Below are 19,951 nucleotides of genomic sequence, written 5' to 3' on the forward strand. Positions count from 1 at the left end.
CGCCTCGCCAATCTGACATTTTATATCAATTGCACGCGATTTCGTATCTATATTGGGCGATTTGCTAAAATATTGGGTGTTTCCGTATCAACCTTCCGCACTTTCATATTCGCTTGCGCGATTTCCAAAAGTGGGCTCTCCGCAGCTTATCATGTGTGTTTCCCTGTAAAAAATATTTTTAAAATGTTTGTTTACATTTTTCAACTCTTGAACCGACAAGTATATACCCAGCATTCAATCCGCCTCGCCAATCTGACATTTTATATCAATTGCACGCGATTTCCTATCTATATTGGGCGATTTGCTAACATATTGGGTGTTTCCGTATCAACCTTCCCTACTTTCATATCCGCTTGCCCGATTTCCAAAAGTGGGCTCTCCGCAGCTTATCATGTGTGTTTCCCTGTATATCAATTGCACGCGATTTCGTATCTATATTGGGCGATTTGCTAACATATTGGGTGTTTCCGTATCAACCTTCCCTACTTTCATATTCGCTTGCCCGATTTCCAAAAGTGGGCTCTCCGCAGCTTATCATGTGTGTTTCCCTGTATGGAATTGTTAATTGGGTTGCCGCACACACACATGAAGAGGCGCAGGAGCAGACCGCTTAGGGAAGGCAACGGGGATTCGATGTTCGACTATCGACGGGAGCAGAACGACCTGGCACGATACTACACTATGCAATAAACTAACCAAACCTTGCACTTCGAAAGTATAACAAAATATGACGGCCAAAGAATGACGGTGCTGTCAAAATGGTTTTGACACAAAGATATTCCATAAGCTCGGCGTGTACATACACAACGCGGAGCACGTCGAATTTCTGCAATGTGTGAAAAGAGCGAGACAAGAACATGTTTGACGAACGATAAAACAGAGATAGCTTGTGTTGACACGCAAAAGATAGGCCAACGAGGGTTGAAAGGGGATGAAACGAGGTGAAACGCATGAAAGCTTGACCGCTGGGAATGTTCAATTTGTTTATTTTTTAATTTTAAATTATCAATATTTGTGTTATAAATTATTAGTAAAATAAAGTTTAGTAAATTCAGCACAATTAAATCGGGAATGAAACATTCTTATGTAGCTAAAAACCAACACAGGCCAACACCAACCAAACCAACAGAGTACAGCTCTACTACTGATAGAAGAGCAGGAGGAGGAGGAAGAATCGCGATCAGAAAACTGCCGGATCTGGGTTACGGATTTCTTTTTGGAAAGGGAAGATGTGTGGAACCGATTGTTAAAGGCAATCGATGGAGAAGGTGCCAACAACCGGATGAACGATTTTCTGCGACTCAATCGGGAGGAGTTCCTTCATGTTTGTCTTTAATCGGTCCAAAAATATGCAGAGTAGATACAACAATGCGTAAAGCAATAACTGCTAAGTAACGGCTTGCCATCGCGCTTCGCTTTTTGGCCTCTGGGGACTCATATGAATCGCTATCCTTTATGTTTAGGGTAAGTTATTTTAAGCAATTAACTTATATACTCTTTTATTAACTAATGATTAACTTCAGGTCTCAAGTCCATCTGTATCCCGGACCGTGCAGGAAATTTGTGAACATATAATACACGAGGTAAAGGAATATGTGAAGGTATTGTATATTTTCCATATTATCAATAATGTAATTACGTTCTTATTAACTAAGTCATAATTAGTGTAATGTGGGAACAGCACGCGTTTTTCACATAGCAGTATTAATCCGAATGATCCCTCAGCATGCTGAACTGATTATTCCGTGTTTGATGTTCCAATGCAAAATAAGTATCTCAGTTGTAACTTCATAGTGGGAGACTAACACATTTGATCCTGCTAAATTACACCTCAGCCTTAACAAATGCGTTGTTGTCGTCGTCGTCTAAAAAGAAAAAAAGATCATTCAAGGACCTCTTACATTGTGTAGTGTTTTCAAAGGTCTCAAAAATATCTTTTTGTATATATCTGGTGGCTCTGATAAGAGCCGATAAGCTGTGACAATAGGTTTTTGTCATGATTTTCTGTTCACACTGTGAACAAGGAGGATAGGTCATAAGATGGGGAGTGGTCTTCACATACGTGGTCCGGATCACACGTGGTCATGGTCGCAGGAGCCAGGGGCGTTGAATATCGCTACTTCCTCGTTCAACGTAGCTGTAACAGCTTCAATGAGCCGGTCACAGAACGCTGGGTTACTTTGTTCGTAGGCAGCGACTCGCGCCTCTACAAAGTTGCCCAGAGCTCTGGCCTTTGTCATTGGACGAGGAGTAGTGTTCGTTAAACGTTTCAGGGCTCCCAAGCACTCCGCAATCTGCTCGGAACGACTCGTTTGCGTCCGCTTCCGCTTCGGCTGGAGAGTTCGTCCCGGCAGCATGGCCGATGTAGATGGAGCCGGTGATTCGCCTTCCAGATTCGCCTGCAATGATAGAAATAATAACATATTACATTAAATGATAACGATGGTGTTTTACAACAGATTTTAACATAACATTTATGATTTTGATGTTATATCTTTTCAGCTGCCTTCCAATAAATCAGAATGGTTGAAGATTTTAAAGGGATTCGAAGAACAATGGAATTTCCCGCATGTCAATGGTGTCATCGACGGTAAACATGTCCCTTTAAAAGCACCAGCGAATTCCGGAAGCCAGTTTTACAATTACAAACACAATTTTAGTATTGTGTTGTTAGCAATAGCGGACTCAAATTACAACTTTCTTTTCGCTGACGTCGGTTGCCAGGGGAGAATATCGGATGGCGGTGTTTTAGCAAACAGTCCTATATACCCAAAACTGGATCGCAAGGAGTTAAATATTCCCGATCCGGAAATTCTACAAGTTCCCTACAAGATCGAAGTGCCATTCTACTTTCTAGGGGATCAAGCGTTTGCCATGAAAGAGTATTGTCTGCGGCCATTTGGAGGCATGCATGCTGCATGCATGCATGTTAAATGTTTACATGTTAACAAACACTTAGCACGGCACCTCATGTTAAATATGTTGAAGATAGGCAATTATTACCCCTCAATAGCCCATAGTTCGACGAGATAGGTGTGACATTTGCGGTGCAGGGAGGCAACCATTGCCCAACCTTGTAAACTAACTAATTACAATTTAAGTCCGCCAATAGACGTACAAGCATACAGAGCACATGTGATTCTCTTCAGTGTAGTGTACATAATCCGAAATCCCAGCAACGCTTATACTGCGTATTCCCCACTCCAGCAGGTTATGGGCCCAGCACGGATATAATTATCCTGGGAAAGTTCGATTGTACAGTGAAGAAAGGCTAGTTTTGCTACAGGAACGTGCGCGTCGGTTTTTGTGTGTTGTACGGCATAGTGTGTGAAACAAAATGGCGGAACCCGGCAAACTCTCGTTTGCAAAATTGAACAATTCGAACTACAGCACCTGGAAGTTTCGAATGGAAATGCTTCTCATTCGTGAAGAAACATGGTATGTGATCGCTGATCCAAAACCGGAGTCACCACCGGAGAAATGGGTCAAGGATGACTGCAAGGCGCGTGCCACGATGGGGCTTTGCATCGAGGATAACCAAGTGAATTTGGTAAAAGACATAGCTTTGGCAAAAGAGTTTTGGGACAAATTGCGTTCGTTTCACGAGAAGACGACTGCAACGTCGCGAGTGTCGGTTCTAAGTAAAATCTGTGACATGAAGCTGATCGAGGGTGGCGATATGGATAAACATTTGATGGATCTCGAGAGTTTATTTGACAAACTCACAATAGCGGGTCTGGTGCTTCAGCCAGAGCTACGAGTCGCAATGATTCACCGGAGCCTGCCGGAATCATATGGTGGGCTGGTGACTGCATTGGAGAGTCGCCCGGATTCCGAATTAACGGTGGAAGTCGTTAAGTCGAAGTTGCTCGACGAAAGTGAGCGAAGGAAAGATCGATCAGGGAACACCAGCGAACTGAAGGCCATGAAGGGATACGTGAAACAAAGCCACAAAACAGTGTGTTACAAGTGCGGTAAGCCGGGTCATTTGAAAAGAAACTGTCGTTTCAAGGAACAAAAACAAAATGGCTCCCGCGCGGAGTGTAACAGTATGTGTTTCTTGTCTGGTTCATATCAGACAAATGGGTGGCTGATCGATAGTGGTGCGAGTTGCCACATGACCAGTGATAAGAAATTCTTCGAAAAGCTTGTTCAACAAAAGGGTCCTAGCGTCGCTTTGGCCGATGGGAACATTACCGAAGCAAGCGGTATTGGTTATGGAATGGTGCGTTGTGTTGGTGCAAATGGCGGCGTCATGAACATTACGTTAAAAGACGTCTTATATGTTCCGACGTTGGCAACAGGGCTCATTTCAGTGGACAAAATGGTTGCCAGTGGATACACAGTGGCTTTCAAATCGAATGGGTGTGAGGTCAATGATACGAACAATAAGCTAATGCTTAGATGTGAACGCAGTGATTGCTTGTATGGGTTGAGGTTAGTTGAAGTGTCCAAAATGGCCGAGAAAAAGACACACAATACAAATTGCAAGCACACGTGGCATCGTCGATTTGGTCATCGCGATTTATGCGTCATCCCGAAAATATTGAACGAGAAACTGGCTACTGGAATGAAAATCGTGGACTGCGGTGTTCAGGAATCCTGTGAAATTTGCATCAAGGGTAAATCAGCGAGAAATCCATTTCCAAAGGCATCGGAAATAAAATCGGCAAAGGTGTTGGATTTAATACACACAGATCTATGTGGTCCGATGCGGACAACAACGCCAGGAGGGAAAAGAGAGGAAGTCTGACGCTGCAGAGAAAATCAAAGAGTATGTGCGTTTTGTGGAAAATCTCTTTGCTCGGAAGCCGAGAATAATACGATCCGATGGTGGAGGCGAGTACGTCAACGACAATTTACGTATTTTCTACGCAAAGCAAGGCATAAAGGCACAATACACAACAGCTCATTCACCGCAACAGAACGGTGTGGCAGAGAGGAAGAATCGCTCTCTAGAGGAAATGGCAACCTCGATGCTCCTTGGCGCAGAGCTTGACAAATGGTACTGGGGTGAAGCGGTTATGACAGCAGCATACTTACAGAACAGATTACCTACGCGTTCTATAAGTACGACCCCGTGCGAGAAGTGGTTTGGAAGGAAGCCAGAATTAGGATATCTTAAGGTGTATGGTTGTCCAGCATACGTACACATTCCAAGTGTCAACAGAGGAAAGTTTGACAGTAAGGCGAGAAAGTTGATTTTTATTGGATATTCTGATGAGCACAAAGGATATCGTTTCGTGGATACAGAAACGAATAAAATCACAATCAGCCGGGACGCAAAATTCCTGGAGGGTGATGGTGCTACGACCAATGCGAAATCAACTGAAAGGAAATTAAAGAAAACGGCCGGTAAAATCAGTGAAATCAGATACTCAAGGCTATTCTTCTTTGGATAGTGTTGTGGAAAACTACATTACATCGAGCCCAACAAACGAAACCATAGAGGAGGAAGTTGCGGAGGAGGCGAGCGAAGACAGTCTATTTTTCGATACGACTGACGTTGATGAAGCTGAGGATCTGACGGCTTCATTGGAAGTAGACAACACCGATCAACTGGGAGAAGGTGACGTGACGTCATTAAGACGTTCCAGCCGTGTAAATCGCGGTGAACTGCCGAGTAAGCTGAGCGACTTCGTAGTGGGAGTTGCAGCGCACACGGCAGAGGAGCCAACATGCTACAAGGAGGCGATTTCGAGTGCAAATCGTAATTCGTGGAAACAGGCGATGGACAGCGAGATCCAATCGCACAAGCAGAATCAGACTTGGGAATTAGTTCAGCTTCCCGAAGGGAAACGAGCATTTGGCAGTAAATGGGTCTACAAGCAGAAGCGCAACGAGTCGGACGAGATCGTGCGGTACAAAGCACGGATAGTAGCCCAAGGGTACAACCAACGATATGGAGAGGATTACGATGAAGTTTACGCACCGGTCACGAAGCATACTACTCTCCGCACATTGCTGGTGCTAGCTGGTAAGAAAAATCTTTATTTGCAGCATCTGGACGTACGTACTGCTTATCTCTACGGAGAGATAGATGAAGAGATCTTCATGCGTCAGCCCCACGGATACGAGGTTCCTGGAAAGGAGGAGTTAGTGTGTCAGCTGAGAAAAAGTATATACGGACTGAAACAATCTGCGCGATGCTGGAACGAGAAGCTCTCGGGTGTAGTGGGAGAACTGGGGTTCGTTGCAAGTTCTGCCGATCCATGTTTGTTCACGCGGGACAGAAACGGTGAAACGGTATATATTATTGTATACGTTGACGATATTCTTGTAGGTTGTGAAAACAAGAAAACTATATCAGGAGTGTATGAGGACTTGAAAGAACATTTTGAAATTGTTTGTCTCGGTGATGTAAAGTTCTTTCTAGGGCTAGAAGTTCATAAGGAAAACGGTGTTTACAGTATCGGGTTAACTAATTACATCAACAAGCTAGTGAACAGGATAGGACTTAGTGATGCGAAAACTGTAAAAACACCAATGGACCAAGGTTATTTGAAAAATGTAAATGAAAGCGAATTACTAGAAGATAGTACTAAGTACCGATCTGTGGTGGGAGCACTATTGTACGTAGCCGTTTGTGCACGGCCGGATCTTATGACAACAGCTACGATACTGGGAAGGAAGTTTAGTGCCCCAACGGAAAGTGATTGGGTGGCAGCCAAGCGTGCTGTTAGATATCTTAAAGGTACCAAATCTTGGATGTTAAAGCTAGGTAATGAGCACGATAGAATCGACTGCAGTGATTTAGTCGCATTTTCCGATGCGGACTGGGCGGGAGATTCTTCTACGCGAAAATCAACAACTGGTTTCGTGGTATATTTCTCAGGAGGAGCAGTATCCTGGGCAAGTCGTCAGCAGGGCAATGTTACACTATACACTATGGAAGCAGAGTACGTTGCATTGGCAGAGACCTGCCAAGAGGTATTGTGGTTACGCCGCCTTCTAGGTGATCTAGGAGAAGTCCAACGTAACGCAACAATAGTGAATGGGGACAACCAGGCTTGTCTTTTGTTTGCTCGTTCAGAGAAATCTAGCAAGCGCTCCAAGCATATCGAAACGAGACATCATTTCGTGCGGGACCTATGTCAACAGGGAGATGTTGAACTAAAGTATTGTCCTACGGATCAAATGAACGCGGATATATTAACAAAGCCATTAGGTGCAGTAAAACACCATATGTTCGCGAGTAGTTTGGGGTTAATATAGAAAACAGTTGAGGACTACTAATTGAGGAGGAGTGTTGAAGATAGGCAATTATTACCCCTCAATAGCCCATAGTTCGACGAGATAGGTGTGACATTTGCGGTGCAGGGAGGCAACCATTGCCCAACCTTGTAAACTAACTAATTACAATTTAAGTCCGCCAATAGACGTACAAGCATACAGAGCACATGTGATTCTCTTCAGTGTAGTGTACATAATCCGAAATCCCAGCAACGCTTATACTGCGTATTCCCCACTCCAACAAAATAACCTACGGCCCTATCATCTGCCGCAACCTCAGAGAGCTACACAATAAAATTGTTATAAAATTGAATTACTTACACTATTTACTGTTGGTCGCTGTGCTGTCGTGTCGTGCACAAATGTCATATGCTCGAACGCGAACCAACAGTTTTGCAACACCTCACGCGATCCTGGAAATAATCATTAAAAAACAGTAAACATTATATAACTAAAACATTCTATAGATAAACATAACATAATATAGATTCGTAAATCATTCACCTGATCCGGTCACTTGGCGTCGTACTATTTCCTTCTTCGTGCGCCGGTAGGTATTCGTCAGATTCTTCCACTTTTGGTGGACGTCCTCTGATGAATGGCCCAAAGAAGAGCCTATTTCTACTCATACCTGGTGTCGGATCTCAGCATTTTTGTACTGGCGATCCGAGTCCTTAAACAGGCATGGGTAGGTTTTCACCAGTTCAATGAGGTGAAGCACCTCCTCTGTTCCTTGAATTGGCTGCAATAATAAATTAGTTACAATTTAATTAAAATATGTTTCGGTTATTCGTAATATGTATAAAAGTTGCGCTAAACTTAAATTTTTCTTCATTATTAATGTGGTAGTGGCGTTAACACCTTCCATGGTTTGTTTTCGCAGGCGGTTTAGGCAAAACAGTGATTTATTTAATGTGATTTCTTCAAACAGGTGCAAGATCACATTGGAAATATAGGATGATCACACGCGTCAAAAAAAGTTATTTTCGAACAAAATTTCGCTCGATTATTCTGTATCAGGTTTGAAATACATCAGTATTAATAAAATACAAAATGTTGCAAATTTCTAACTTTTTATTGGCTATCAAAACGCAAGATTATACATTCATTATCGGTTCAAACATAGGTTATTTGAATCGATTATTCTGACGCAATCGTACATACTGCACTTCCACCAAATCATTTTAAGAGGGGCTAAAACTTCATAAAACAAATAAAATGTATATTTCACGAGGAACTAACATCACCTACATCAGATTAGAATGTATCTTTGTTTGTTTTGTTTTTGCGTAACATCGTCGTCATTGTTACAAACATTCATTGCATATGGTATGAAACAAATCACCGTCTCTGTAGGTGAATACGAGACACCGTCTGTGAATGCAAATAAATAATCTACGATTAGAAGATGAGGGAAACAATTGTAATGAAGCGGATGTTTCAATAAGTAAAAATAATTAGTAGTTTTATTCACCTTTCTGTTTACCTATTCGAATGCTTGTGAGCCGGCTTCGAAGCAATGTCAACAAATGATGTTGCCGCGGCAGCCATCACGATAAGTGCTCCAAGAGAAGGTGTGGCCGTATTAATATCGTAGCCGTATTAAAATCGTATTAATAGATTCAACTAAAATTGATTAGTAAATAAGAAGTAGGCGTGGCCTAATTGTACACTATAACGCACGCAGCTTAGTGTTTAGTAGACAGGCGGGACTTAGTAAGTTAAGTAGCATCCTTGCTTGCGGGACCTGCACAAGCACCGTCCATAGCCCTGTCTGCTGGCTGGAGAGCCGTACGGTATCCAGCGAGAGTTCGAGACTAGAAAGCTGTAAAATATTTTCTTTTGAAATACTTAGGATTTACTACTTAGATTTACTTAGCACTTTAACTAATCAAAATTATATCCATCGCTAATAAAAAATGTCCTGTAATAACGACTTGATGTCTGAAATAAACAAAACATGGAAGCAAATTGTAATCCAAGCGCAACAACACTTATACCTTTCTATTTTCAAACCCGAAAGTTCGATCGATCTACTTGTGTTATCCTTGTAGCCTCCTAAATCCTTCCGGAACCCCACCCGCGGTAATTCTTGTTGGACACTAGTTGGCATCAGACAAGGTCGCTTCTTTCCTCTTCTGCTTCAAAAACTCCTTCGACTGCGTCTGCTCATCGACAGGATTCCCCTTCCGCCCAGCATAGGCCCCCGCAAGCTTGGGGCAACTAGCTTGGAAGGCAACCGCTTTGCGGTGCGAATCCTCGTCCATACCGACCACGAGAAGGGGTAGGCGCGCGTCTCTATCCGAAATAGGCCTCCACCAAGCTTGGGGTAACGAGTCGGCGACGGGCGAAAGATTGTGGCTCTCCATCGGGAGCGCTGACGGTCCAGCTACCTTCGCGGCTGGGCGGCGACGAAGAGGGCGAGCGACATTGGTGGCTCCAGAGAGGACCTGACAGCCGTTGGGTTCCGCAACGTTTGACGGCGGATACGTACTGCGTATCAGGTGCATCGGTGGTTGGCTGCGTGACCAGATCGAGGAAAGGCGTGTTCGAGAGTTTTCGCGCTGAGTTCCTGCAACGTGGACGGTGTAAACAACCCGGTGAACTACGTCGAAAGATCTGGTTGACGACAAAACGATTGCAATAGGCAGCTGCACGACTTACAACGATCGTGGAAGCTGAGATGACTACCAAGGGGAAGAAGTTATTTGTCGACAACCCCGAGGGGGCGTGTAGACTATGCACACGTCCAGATAACGCCGAAGAGCACATGGTGCGATGTGACGACTGTGACCGTTGGTTTCACTTAGGGTGTGCTAACCTGACCGTGGTCCCGAGACTTTCGGAAGAATGGCTTTGCATAAAATGTACGCAACAGATGCGCACAGCGATTCAGGAACCTTCTACATCGAAAGCAAGCGATGATCGTTCGTTTTTTCAAGACCTCGTGAAGGCTCTAAACGACTCGAGAATCGAGTCAAGAGGAATGGAAAGTGTTTTGGAACCTCTGCTTCGACGAGAGGCACTAATGGAACTTCCTGTTTTCGAAGGAAAACCTAAACAGTGGCCGGTTTTTAAGAAAACCCTAGAAGAAACAACAAGGCAGGGGAAGTTTACGGAGTTAGAGAATCTACACCGTATTCAACGATATGTACGAGGAGAAGCCGAGAAAAGCATCCGACAACTTCTGCTTGATCCTAAGAATGTTCCCATGATAATAGAACGTTTAGAAGAATCGTTTGGCCGACCGGAGATGGTGTATCGCGAGCTATTAAAGGACGTACTAAAGGTACGTGTTGACAACACAATGAACATTCCAGAGCTTTCAGACGCCCTCGACAATCTGGTGACAAACGTTACGGTGTTAAACTGCCCTGCATACTTGAACGATCCGCGTTTACTCGACGACATAATCGCCAAGCTTCCTATGACGTACCAGGTAAAGTGGGTTGAGTACGACACGAAACCAAAGGGAGAAATAACATCTATTGATGAGCTAAACGAATGGCTGAAGCTGAAAGCCCGCACGATTCGACGAGTTGCGAAAACGTCAGGACGAGATAGAGTTCTGTTACATGCAAATAATCGGCAGAAAAATACTGGACCATCTCGGCGTTACGATAACACCTCAACTAGGCGTACAAAGTGCCCTGAGTGTGAAGGCTACCACGGATTGCCAAGCTGTTCAGCTTTTCGCGAAAAGGGTGTTGCTGAAAAATGGATGGTGGTACGAAAAGCTGGTCTATGCCATGGATGTCTTCGTTTCGCTAATCACCAGATAAAAGACTGCAGGATATGGAAGGGCTACGAAGTAAATGGCTGCCTAGCAAAGCATCATTCATTGCTACATCAGATAAAGGTAACACCCGCAACGGTGGAACAGCATGTCCACCATCATCAGGTAACGGCCCCGAAGAAGAAGATCTACTATCAGATTATTCCGGTTACATTGCGAAATGGTTCACTAGAGGTAAATACGTATACGTTCCTGGATTCCGGTTCATCACTAACGTTGATCGAGGATACGATCGCCGATGAATTGTCGCTACAAGGTCGCTGTGATCCACTGATAATAAAATGGACGAACGACATCGAGAACGAAGATAATTCAAGCCGACGAGTTCGTGTGAAGGTGAGGGGAAGTGGAAGTGAAGAATATGAACTTGAAGACGTGAGAACGATTCGAAATCTACGTCTTCCAATGCAGAGTATGGACGCGCAAGAAATGCGTAAACGATATCCTCACTTGGCGCGAGTCCCGATGCCCCACTATGAACGAATTCGTCCAACCATTCTGATAGGCATCAATCACGGTCATCTGATGATCCCGCTGGATCGAAGCACCGGAAACAAGAACGAACCAATGGCGATAGAAACTCGGGTGGACCATATTCGGAAAAGAGAAATCTTACAGTAATGACCCAGAACATCTCATGATTGCAAGAGAAGACGAGCGTATGAACGATATGCTTGAAAAATACTTTTCAACCGAAGATTTCGGCGTAAGAGTCACGACGAAAACGATATGCAGTGAAGTAGAAGAACGGGCAAACGCCATTCTTCAAGATACCATGAGATATGAAAATAGACGATACGAGGTTGGACTTTTGTGGAAAAATGAGGTTGTATCCTTTCCAAAAAGCTACGATAGCGCGTTGGGTCGACTCAAGAGCCTAGAACGCCAACTCGCTAAGAATCCCGAGTTAAAGGCATGGGCCAAAAGGACGTTCGAAGAATACGTAGCAAAGGGCTATTGTGAGAAAAACTCTCGAAACTGGAAAATATCGCGGTAAAGAAATGTATAGAAAAGAAACCCGTGCAGTCTTGGCGCCGTTCTGTTTGCAACTGTTTATTCATTTGTCCGAGTTCATTTTACATGCAAAGTTCATTATAGTTCGTCCTAATTGTCCCTTAATGTCAATCCTTATCATTTAACGTAACATTTAAAAATTATAGCTAACAGTAAATTTCACATTCCCGGCCACCAAAGAAGGAACTTCTTTAAAAATTCATGCAATGTTCTGATCTACTAATCTACTTTTCGCTTTAGAATTTCATGTAACCGCTTATCTCCTAACATTCCGTATGAGTGTAACTGTGTGTATGTTGGTGTTTTGTTTTTTCGTGTACTGACAACTATGAGTGTCAACAATGTAGCGTGGTTTGTGTTGAAAACTATTCAGGTATAATATCGACTAGCTCCTCTGAATTGCTACTAACCGGATTTGGTAGGATTGCTACCCGATTTACTGCGCGTACAATTTGTTTTCCTGACGCTGTGCGGAGCGTTATTACCCGAACTACTCCATCCTTTCCGGGATGCAAACTAGATATCCTTCCCGTTGGCCATAAGGTAGGTGGTATGTTATCTTCCCTTATGATAACCAGTTGTCCTATTTCTAGCGGTACCGGATGAGACATAAAACGTTTCGCGCGGGCCTGTAGCTGTTGTAGGTATTCAGGATACCAACGCGACCAAATGCTCTGAACATGATGTTGAATTTGATCGAATTCCTTCAACCTATTTGGCGAAACCGAACTTCTATCAACCTGCGGCAACGCTAGCATGTTTGACCCTATCAAAAAGTGCCCAGGAGTGAGCGCTTCCATATCCGTGGGCTCACTCGAAAGTGGGACCAAAGGTCGAGTATTTAGGCACTGTTCAACCTGTGCTAGCACCGTAATCATACCCTCCTGCGTGAGGCTTGTGCTTCCCAAAGTGCGTATGAGGTGTTGCTTCGCCGACCGGACTGCAGCTTCCCACAGCCCCCCGAAGTGTGGCGCCCGTGGTGGAATGAATTTCCACTTGATTTCCTCGTTAGCACACCAGTTGAACAGCTCACGACGATCACGATCGCTGCCTTTCAGCATTTCATGGATGCGACGAAGCTCATGTGCAGCACCCTTAAATGTTGTTGCATTGTCCGAATGCAGTTCCGCTATCCTCCCTCTGCGTGCCACGAAACGCCGTAAAGCTGCTAAGAAGGCAGCGGTAGTGAGATCACCCACAAGTTCTATGTGAACCGCTCTTGTTGCAAAACATACAAAGATAGCGATGTATGCTTTCGTTGCACTTCTGTTGCGTACCGTAGACTTCAGAAATACCGGACCACAGTAATCGACGCCACTCACAGCAAACGGCCTTGTTGGTGAAACCCTTGAAGTAGGAAGATCAGCGACGGATTGTTTCACCAATACGGGTTTTGCCTTGAAGCATCGAAGACACCGGTGATAAACAGCCTTCGTTAAATTGCGGCCACCAATTATCCAAAACCGTTGACGAATTATGGATAACAATAATTCCGGACCGGCGTGTAAGTGTCTCTCGTGATATGACACCGCCAGCAGTACCGCCAATTGATGCTTAGAAGAGAGCAATATAGGATGCTTCGATGATTCGCTCATTTGTGCATTGCGCAGCCGGCCACCAACACGCAGGATTCCCGACTGATCAATAAACGGCGACAGCCACTTCAATTTCGAGTTGCGCGGAACATCTCTACTGTTCTTGATCTCGTGCAGCTCATCCGAAAACGACTCCTGCTGGGCGAGATGACACAACCGACGTTCTGCTTCAAGCAACTCACTCTTTGTCAGTAATGGAACTAACGTGATCAGCTCCTGAACCGTGGCATGAGATTTTGTAGATGGAGTATGTGATGATTTGCCTGCCCTTAGACAATTGATGAAACGTAAGCAATACGCCATAGTTCGCCTGAGCCTATGGTAAATGGAGAATCGTTTGAAGAGTGTGCTGCTAAACTCGTTTATAGTGGATACAGCAGCCATGCGCGGTTGAACTCGTTCTTCCTTTGATGATTCGATCTCGTCTCTTGCAGGTTCACTCTGAGGCCAATCTTCTATCTTCCTGCTTAACCAATGTGGCCCGTGCCACCAACGATGACAATCCAGCAATTTGTCTGGAAGTAGACCTCGTGACACATCGTCTGCTGGATTGTCTACACCGGGTACATGCTTCCAGCCCTTGATTCTAGTCTCTTCCTGAATCTGAGCCACCCTGTTTGCCACAAATGGCTTCCATCGTCGAGGTGCAGAATTCAGCCAGTGTAGAACGGTCATAGAATCAGTCCAAGTGAATGCTTCGTAAGTGCCGTTGAGAGACCGAATGACCTTCCGGAACAAGTCTACTGCCAATCTCGCCGCACAGAGCTCTAATCTGGCGATTGAATTTGTGTTTGTCAGAGAAACAACCTTGGATTTGGCTGCCACTAGTTGTACCGATATTTTGTGCTGGCTTTCTGCTCTGACGTAGCAACAAGCACCATATGCTACCTGCGAAGCATCCGCGAAGATGTGCAGCTGCACACATGTTGCTTGTTTAACCGAAGTGTATCGCGGGATGCTTACTTCACGAAGTGAATGAAGCTTAGAATGGAACGCCGACCATTCCCGCTGGAGATGTGATGGTAGCTCACTATCCCAGTCCCATGATTTCCCGTTTGTCTTTAACGACCACAATTGCTGCATGAAGAGCTTAGCGATGATTATGGTTGGACTCAGCAATCCGAGGGGGTCAAAGATTTTCGCTATGTATGATAGTGTTAGCCGCTTTGTCATCACCGGGGCAGCAGTTGGTAGACCAATCCGCACGCGAAGCATATCAGTTGCTGGTTCCCACATGAGCCCCAGGGTGGATACGAATTGGGGATCTTGCCACTCATGCGTCGGGAGAACTGCCAAGTCCTCCGATGGGATGTTCTGTAATGCTTCCGGTACGTTAGAGGCCCACTTTTTTAATGAAAATCCAGCCGATTTGAGCATTTCTGAGATCTGTGCCCGCATTTCAACTGCCTCCAATACGTCTTCGGTACCCGTGAGCAAATCATCCACGTAGAAGTCGTTCAGTACTGAGTTCACTGCTCGAGGATATTGTGCCTTGTGGTCATGCGCAATTTGCTTTAAAGTCCGCGTTGCCAAAAATGGTGCACATGCGGTTCCGTAGGTTACTGTCAGCAACTGGAAGGTCTGAATTGGCTGTGCAGGACTTTCCCGGTACCGAATGCGAAGGTACCTTTCGTCGCTAGGTTCGTGGAGAATTTGACGGTACATTTTCTCCACATCTGCTGATAGCGCGATTGCATGTGACCGGAAGCGCACAATGATGGTGAACAGGTCGTCTTGGATCACCGGCCCAACTAGTAGCTTGTCGTTGAGTGAATAGCCAGACGAAGACTTGCACGATGCATCGAACACGATTCGGACTTTGGTTGTTGTGCTTGTCTCCTTCACTACTGCATGATGAGGAAGGTAGTAGTGCTGAACCGAATCGTCTACCGGATCACTTAACCTCTTCATGTGACCCAAACGCTCGTACTCGACCATGAATTTCACATACTCCTCCTTCATTTTAGGGTTATCGCTCAGACGACGTTCCATACAACGAAGCCTGCGATCTGCTGTGTATTTAGAATCCCCTAAAACGATATGAGGATTGGAATTAAACGGTAAACTAACGACATACCTCCCCGAAGTGTTGCGGACGGTAGTAGCCACGTAGTGTCTTTCGCAGGCATCTTCTTCCACCGATAAAACAGTATCGTCGGCTATGGTTTCGTTCTGCCAAAACCGCTGCATGATGTCTTCTAATGGTATGTCGGTTGCTGCGAGATGACACAGTCGCGGACCAGGCGATGAATGATGAATGTTTCCGGTGACCACCCAACCGAAATGGGTTTCCACCAGCCACGGTCTTCCCATGCCGAGAGAGCGTTTGCGACCGGTGTGAAGTTCCCAGAAAGTATCGCCTCCGATGATGATGTCGACTTCCCCCGGAACGTTGAAGGCGCGATCAGCTAATTCCACATCTGGCATTTTCCACGATGAGATGTCCGAAAATGAAGTAGGGATGGCAGCTGATGGCTTGTCCAAAATCAAGAAAGCCATTTCCGTAGCGAAGGGTTGATGCTTGGACCGAACTGTAGCGACGATCGAACCCCTTACTTGATGTACCACCGCATTTCCGATGCCCGAAACAGCAATATTGACCTTGTTGCGGTTGGTCATTAGTTTGCGAGCGCATTCCTCAGAGATGAAATTCGACATGGACCCCGAATCCAGTAGAGCCCTTGCCTCATGCTCATTACCGTAATCATCTCGAATCACAATCTGTGCCGTCTCTAGAAACACCTTATCGTCATCCAAATGTGCTGCCATGGTAACTGCTGTGGCCGGAGTGATATGCAGAAGTGTATGATGACGTTGACGGCACGTTCTACACGAATAATCAGATTTGCATGATTTAACGTGATGAGTGCCACTCAAACAATTCCAACACAGGTGCTTGTTTGTAACGACATCTCGTCGCTGCTGACCATCCTTAGCGATGAATATCGGACAGTTGCGTAGAAGATGAGCGTCGGTGCATGCTAAGGGGCACTTCAATTGCTGAGAATGAGCCGGGGGTGAGGAAAGTGTCGCGTTTGATGCAGCTGCATTTGCGATGGACCTTTTTTGCATTGACTGATGATGATTGCCGGCCACCTTTCTTACATTACCAATATGCTCACATGCAAAATCATTCGTTGATTTTAGGATCTGGATCCGATCCTGCACAAAAGCGATCACATCCTTGTACTTATCCTTTGGGAAATGCACGGAATGTTTTTCCCAAGCCAGCAGCGTCTCACGATCCAGCTTCATGATCAGCATATTCGAAAGCGGCGTGTCCCATGCATCCACCGGTTCCTTCAGCTTCACCAATCCGTTGACAAAGCGAGTGAATTCGTCCACTAGATGTGTAAGTTTGTCGACGCACACCAGTTGCACACCCGGAAGATGGTGCAATTTACGATAGTATTCACGGATTAACAACCGTGAATTATCGTACCGCTTCAGAAGTGCCGCCCACGTAACTGGATAGTTGTCGGATGTTAAAGGAGTGTGCTCAAAGGGTAAAGCTGCTTCTCCCTTTAGCGATGAAAGCAGGTACTGGAGCTTAGCGATGGCGGGAAGTTCTGCAGACGCGTCGATCATGGCTATGAACCGATCTCGGAACGAAAGCCATCTTGTATGGTCTCCATCAAACGTTGGAAGCTCGATCTTTGGCAGACGTAGGTTAGAAGCGTTTGGCCGAAAAAAGGCAAGCGTCGAGGAAGCCAAACCCGTCGTGTCGTGTAGCGTACCCTCTTCCTTCGGTTGGTTTTCCCGTAGGAATGATTTCAGCTTCCGATGACGATCCTCAAAATCACTCCTCTCATGGATGTATGCCTCGATGCTGGCGTCGTTTTCATCCAGCTCTTCGAGTTTCTCAATCGAGTTGAAAAACCCTGACTTGTGCCTGTCCAAATCCTCCAACGCTTCTGGAATCTGGGATACTCGAACCTACTATCTACCACACTTCATAGTGATTAACAAAAACAAGCCAAACCCGAAACCTCGTCTTGTGTTTGACGCGGCAGCAAAGGTTCAGGGAGTATCTTTGAACTCACAGTTACTTTCGGGTCCCGACTCAACAACATCTCTTTTTGAAATTTTACAAAAATCTTACAAAATTTTACAAAAATTTTACAAAATGGAATTAAAAAATCATAACGCGCAGCGATGCGAGAAAACTCACCCGAAGGCGGTTGACGCTATCATAAGGCAACATTACGTTGACGACTACATCGATAGTTTCATCGATACCACCGCGCAAGTAATTGAAGTTCACCAGAGCGGAGGGTTTCATATACGAAATTTCATCAGCAACGCGGAAGAGTTACTGAAGGCCATTCCGGAACAAAGAAGACAGATACAGGAAACGATAATATTCTTCGGAGAGAAGAATGCATCGTACGAAAAGGTACTCGGAGTGTTCTGGAACATTCACTCGGATAGTTTGGGATACAACATAAAACATTCCAATATTCGCCCGGAAGTGCTAGACGCTCGAACGAACCCTACAAAAAGAGAAGTGCTCAGCTTCGTGATGAGCATTTATGACCCTATAGGCATGATTAGCCACATTACGATCCTAGGAAGGATATTGATGCGATCGATCCACAAAGCCGTAACGAATTGGGACGAACAAATACCGGAAGATCTGGGAGTCAAATGGAACGAGTGGCTCAACCTACTCAAGAACGCACATCAATTTGAGGTCCCACGATGTGTTTTACCAACAAACGCACAATCAATTGAGCTGCACACGTTCGTAGATGCGTCAGAAGAGGCATTTGCAGCGTGCGTGTACCTTAGAAGCTACAACGGCGAACACTACCAGACACATCTTCTTGCTGCAAAGGCCCGAGTTGCTCCTCTAAAACACCTGTCTATTCCACGACTCGAGTTGCAGGCGGCTATGCTGGGAGCAAAACTGACGAACTCAGTGAAGCAGGAGTTGCGGGTTAATATTGAAAGAATCAATTACTGGAGTGATTCACAAACGGTACTGGGATGGATCACCAACAGGAAGAGAAAGTACCATCAGTTCGTCGCTCACCGAGTCAGCTCGGCCTTCCTCGAGACTTCCGCCATGGACCAGTGGCGATGGGTGCCGACTAAGGAGAATCCCGCGGACCGAGCGACGAAAGCAATGGCTATCGACGATGTGTGGAAAATAGGCCCACCGTTTCTAGCCAATGATGAATCCACATGGCTACAGTAAAACATAAAGCCTACATCAGAAGAAGAACGCGTTACACTTCACGCCGAAGAACGCAAGCTGTTGGACGAGGACGACTACTCGGACTGGAGAAAGTTGGTACGCCATGGGGTAGTCCTGAAGAAGTTTGTTCAGTATGTAAAAGACAGAACCAACTTTTCAGCGAATATAAGTACGTTGGATGTAGAAGCTGTTAAAACTCTGCTATATATCAGGGCGCAGCGTGAGTGCTTCCCGTCGGAGTATTCGTCATTGGAAAAAGGGAAATCAGTAGACAAGCGAAGCATGCTGAATAAGTTGGTGCCATTTCTCGACGAAAAGGGAATATTGCGATCGAGAAGCCGTCTGGAAAATATAGGGGCAATACCACCTAGCGCACGAAACCCGATCCTCCTACCGCAGAAACACCGCGTCACTAAGCTAATAGTGCGGGACTATCACGAACGATCTTTACACCAAGCCGATAACGTGGTTGTGGGACATCTGCGCCAGGAATTCTGGATCATCAACGTGCGTGCGGTCCTCAACAACGTGAAGCGGTGCTGTCAATGGTGCATCCTTCACGCATGCAAACCAATTGCCCCACAAATGGCACCCTTGCCCGACTATCGTGCCAAGCCCTACTCTCCTCCTTTCCTGCACACTGGCGTCGATTACTTTGGACCGTTTGAAGTAGCAGTGAAGCGGTCGACGGAAAAACGCTGGGGCGTTATATTTACGTGCATGTCAACGCGGGCAGTCCATTTGGAGCTGGCCTGCAAGTTGGATACTGACGCATTCTTAGTATGTCTGAGAAACTTCCAACATCGGAGAGGTAAAATCGGCCATCTGTACAGCGATAATGGTACGAATTTCGTAGGGGCCGAAAAGGAAATGCAGAATCTGGTGACGGAACTTAACGAACGTATGGGAAGGGAAGCAGCACATGAACATCACATCGAATGGCGCCGCATTTCGGTGGGGTATGGGAGCGACAAATCCAGACGATAAAAAAGGACTGCGCCAAATGATGGAGGAGTGGAGGCTCCGGAAGCCCAGACCGGAGACGTTAATGGCAACCCTCCTGCAAATCGAATTCATTCTGAATTCTAGACCGTTGACGCACATTCCAACTAG

At 45.5% G+C, this 19,951-nt stretch overlaps 3 protein-coding genes and 1 long non-coding RNA gene across 4 annotated transcripts; 2 read left to right on the top strand and 2 right to left on the bottom strand.

Annotated features, from left to right (window-relative positions):
* Positions 1-553: 553 nt before the first annotated feature.
* On the top strand, positions 554-1,840 carry LOC125769729 (uncharacterized). Its single transcript, XR_007419095.1, has 2 exons — positions 554-1,464; positions 1,524-1,840. It is a non-coding gene; the product is annotated as an uncharacterized LOC125769729 (long non-coding RNA).
* Positions 1,841-14,854: 13,014 nt separating this feature from the next.
* Positions 14,855-15,600, bottom strand: LOC125769482 (uncharacterized). The gene is made up of 2 exons (XM_049438215.1): positions 14,909-15,600; positions 14,855-14,861 (listed from the first exon to the last, which is right to left on the bottom strand). The coding sequence occupies exons 1-2, from the start codon at positions 15,598-15,600 to the stop codon at positions 14,855-14,857; spliced, it is 699 nt and encodes a 232-aa protein (XP_049294172.1).
* A 58-nt stretch (positions 15,601-15,658) lies between these two features.
* LOC125769483 (uncharacterized) lies at positions 15,659-17,226 on the bottom strand. The gene is made up of 2 exons (XM_049438216.1): positions 15,716-17,226; positions 15,659-15,668 (listed from the first exon to the last, which is right to left on the bottom strand). Exons 1-2 carry the CDS (start codon positions 17,224-17,226, stop codon positions 15,659-15,661), a joined length of 1,521 nt encoding a protein of 506 aa, XP_049294173.1.
* A 538-nt stretch (positions 17,227-17,764) lies between these two features.
* LOC125769484 (uncharacterized) lies at positions 17,765-18,838 on the top strand. The gene has a single exon (XM_049438217.1). The coding sequence runs from the start codon at positions 17,765-17,767 to the stop codon at positions 18,836-18,838; it is 1,074 nt and encodes a 357-aa protein (XP_049294174.1).
* The last annotated feature ends 1,113 nt before the right edge of the window (positions 18,839-19,951 follow it).

The sequence above is a fragment of the Anopheles funestus genome, chromosome 3RL (assembly GCF_943734845.2).
Source record: "Anopheles funestus chromosome 3RL, idAnoFuneDA-416_04, whole genome shotgun sequence".
Taxonomy (NCBI): Eukaryota; Metazoa; Arthropoda; class Insecta; order Diptera; family Culicidae; genus Anopheles; species Anopheles funestus.

What these genes read in the sequence shown, in the direction of transcription:
- LOC125769482 (XM_049438215.1), bottom strand. Translation starts at nt 15,600, where the DNA reads ATGAAGGAGGAGTATGTGAAATTCATGGTCGAGTACGAGCGTTTGGGT.
- LOC125769483 (XM_049438216.1), bottom strand. Translation starts at nt 17,226, where the DNA reads ATGATCGACGCGTCTGCAGAACTTCCCGCCATCGCTAAGCTCCAGTAC.
- LOC125769484 (XM_049438217.1), top strand. Translation starts at nt 17,765, where the DNA reads ATGGAATTAAAAAATCATAACGCGCAGCGATGCGAGAAAACTCACCCG.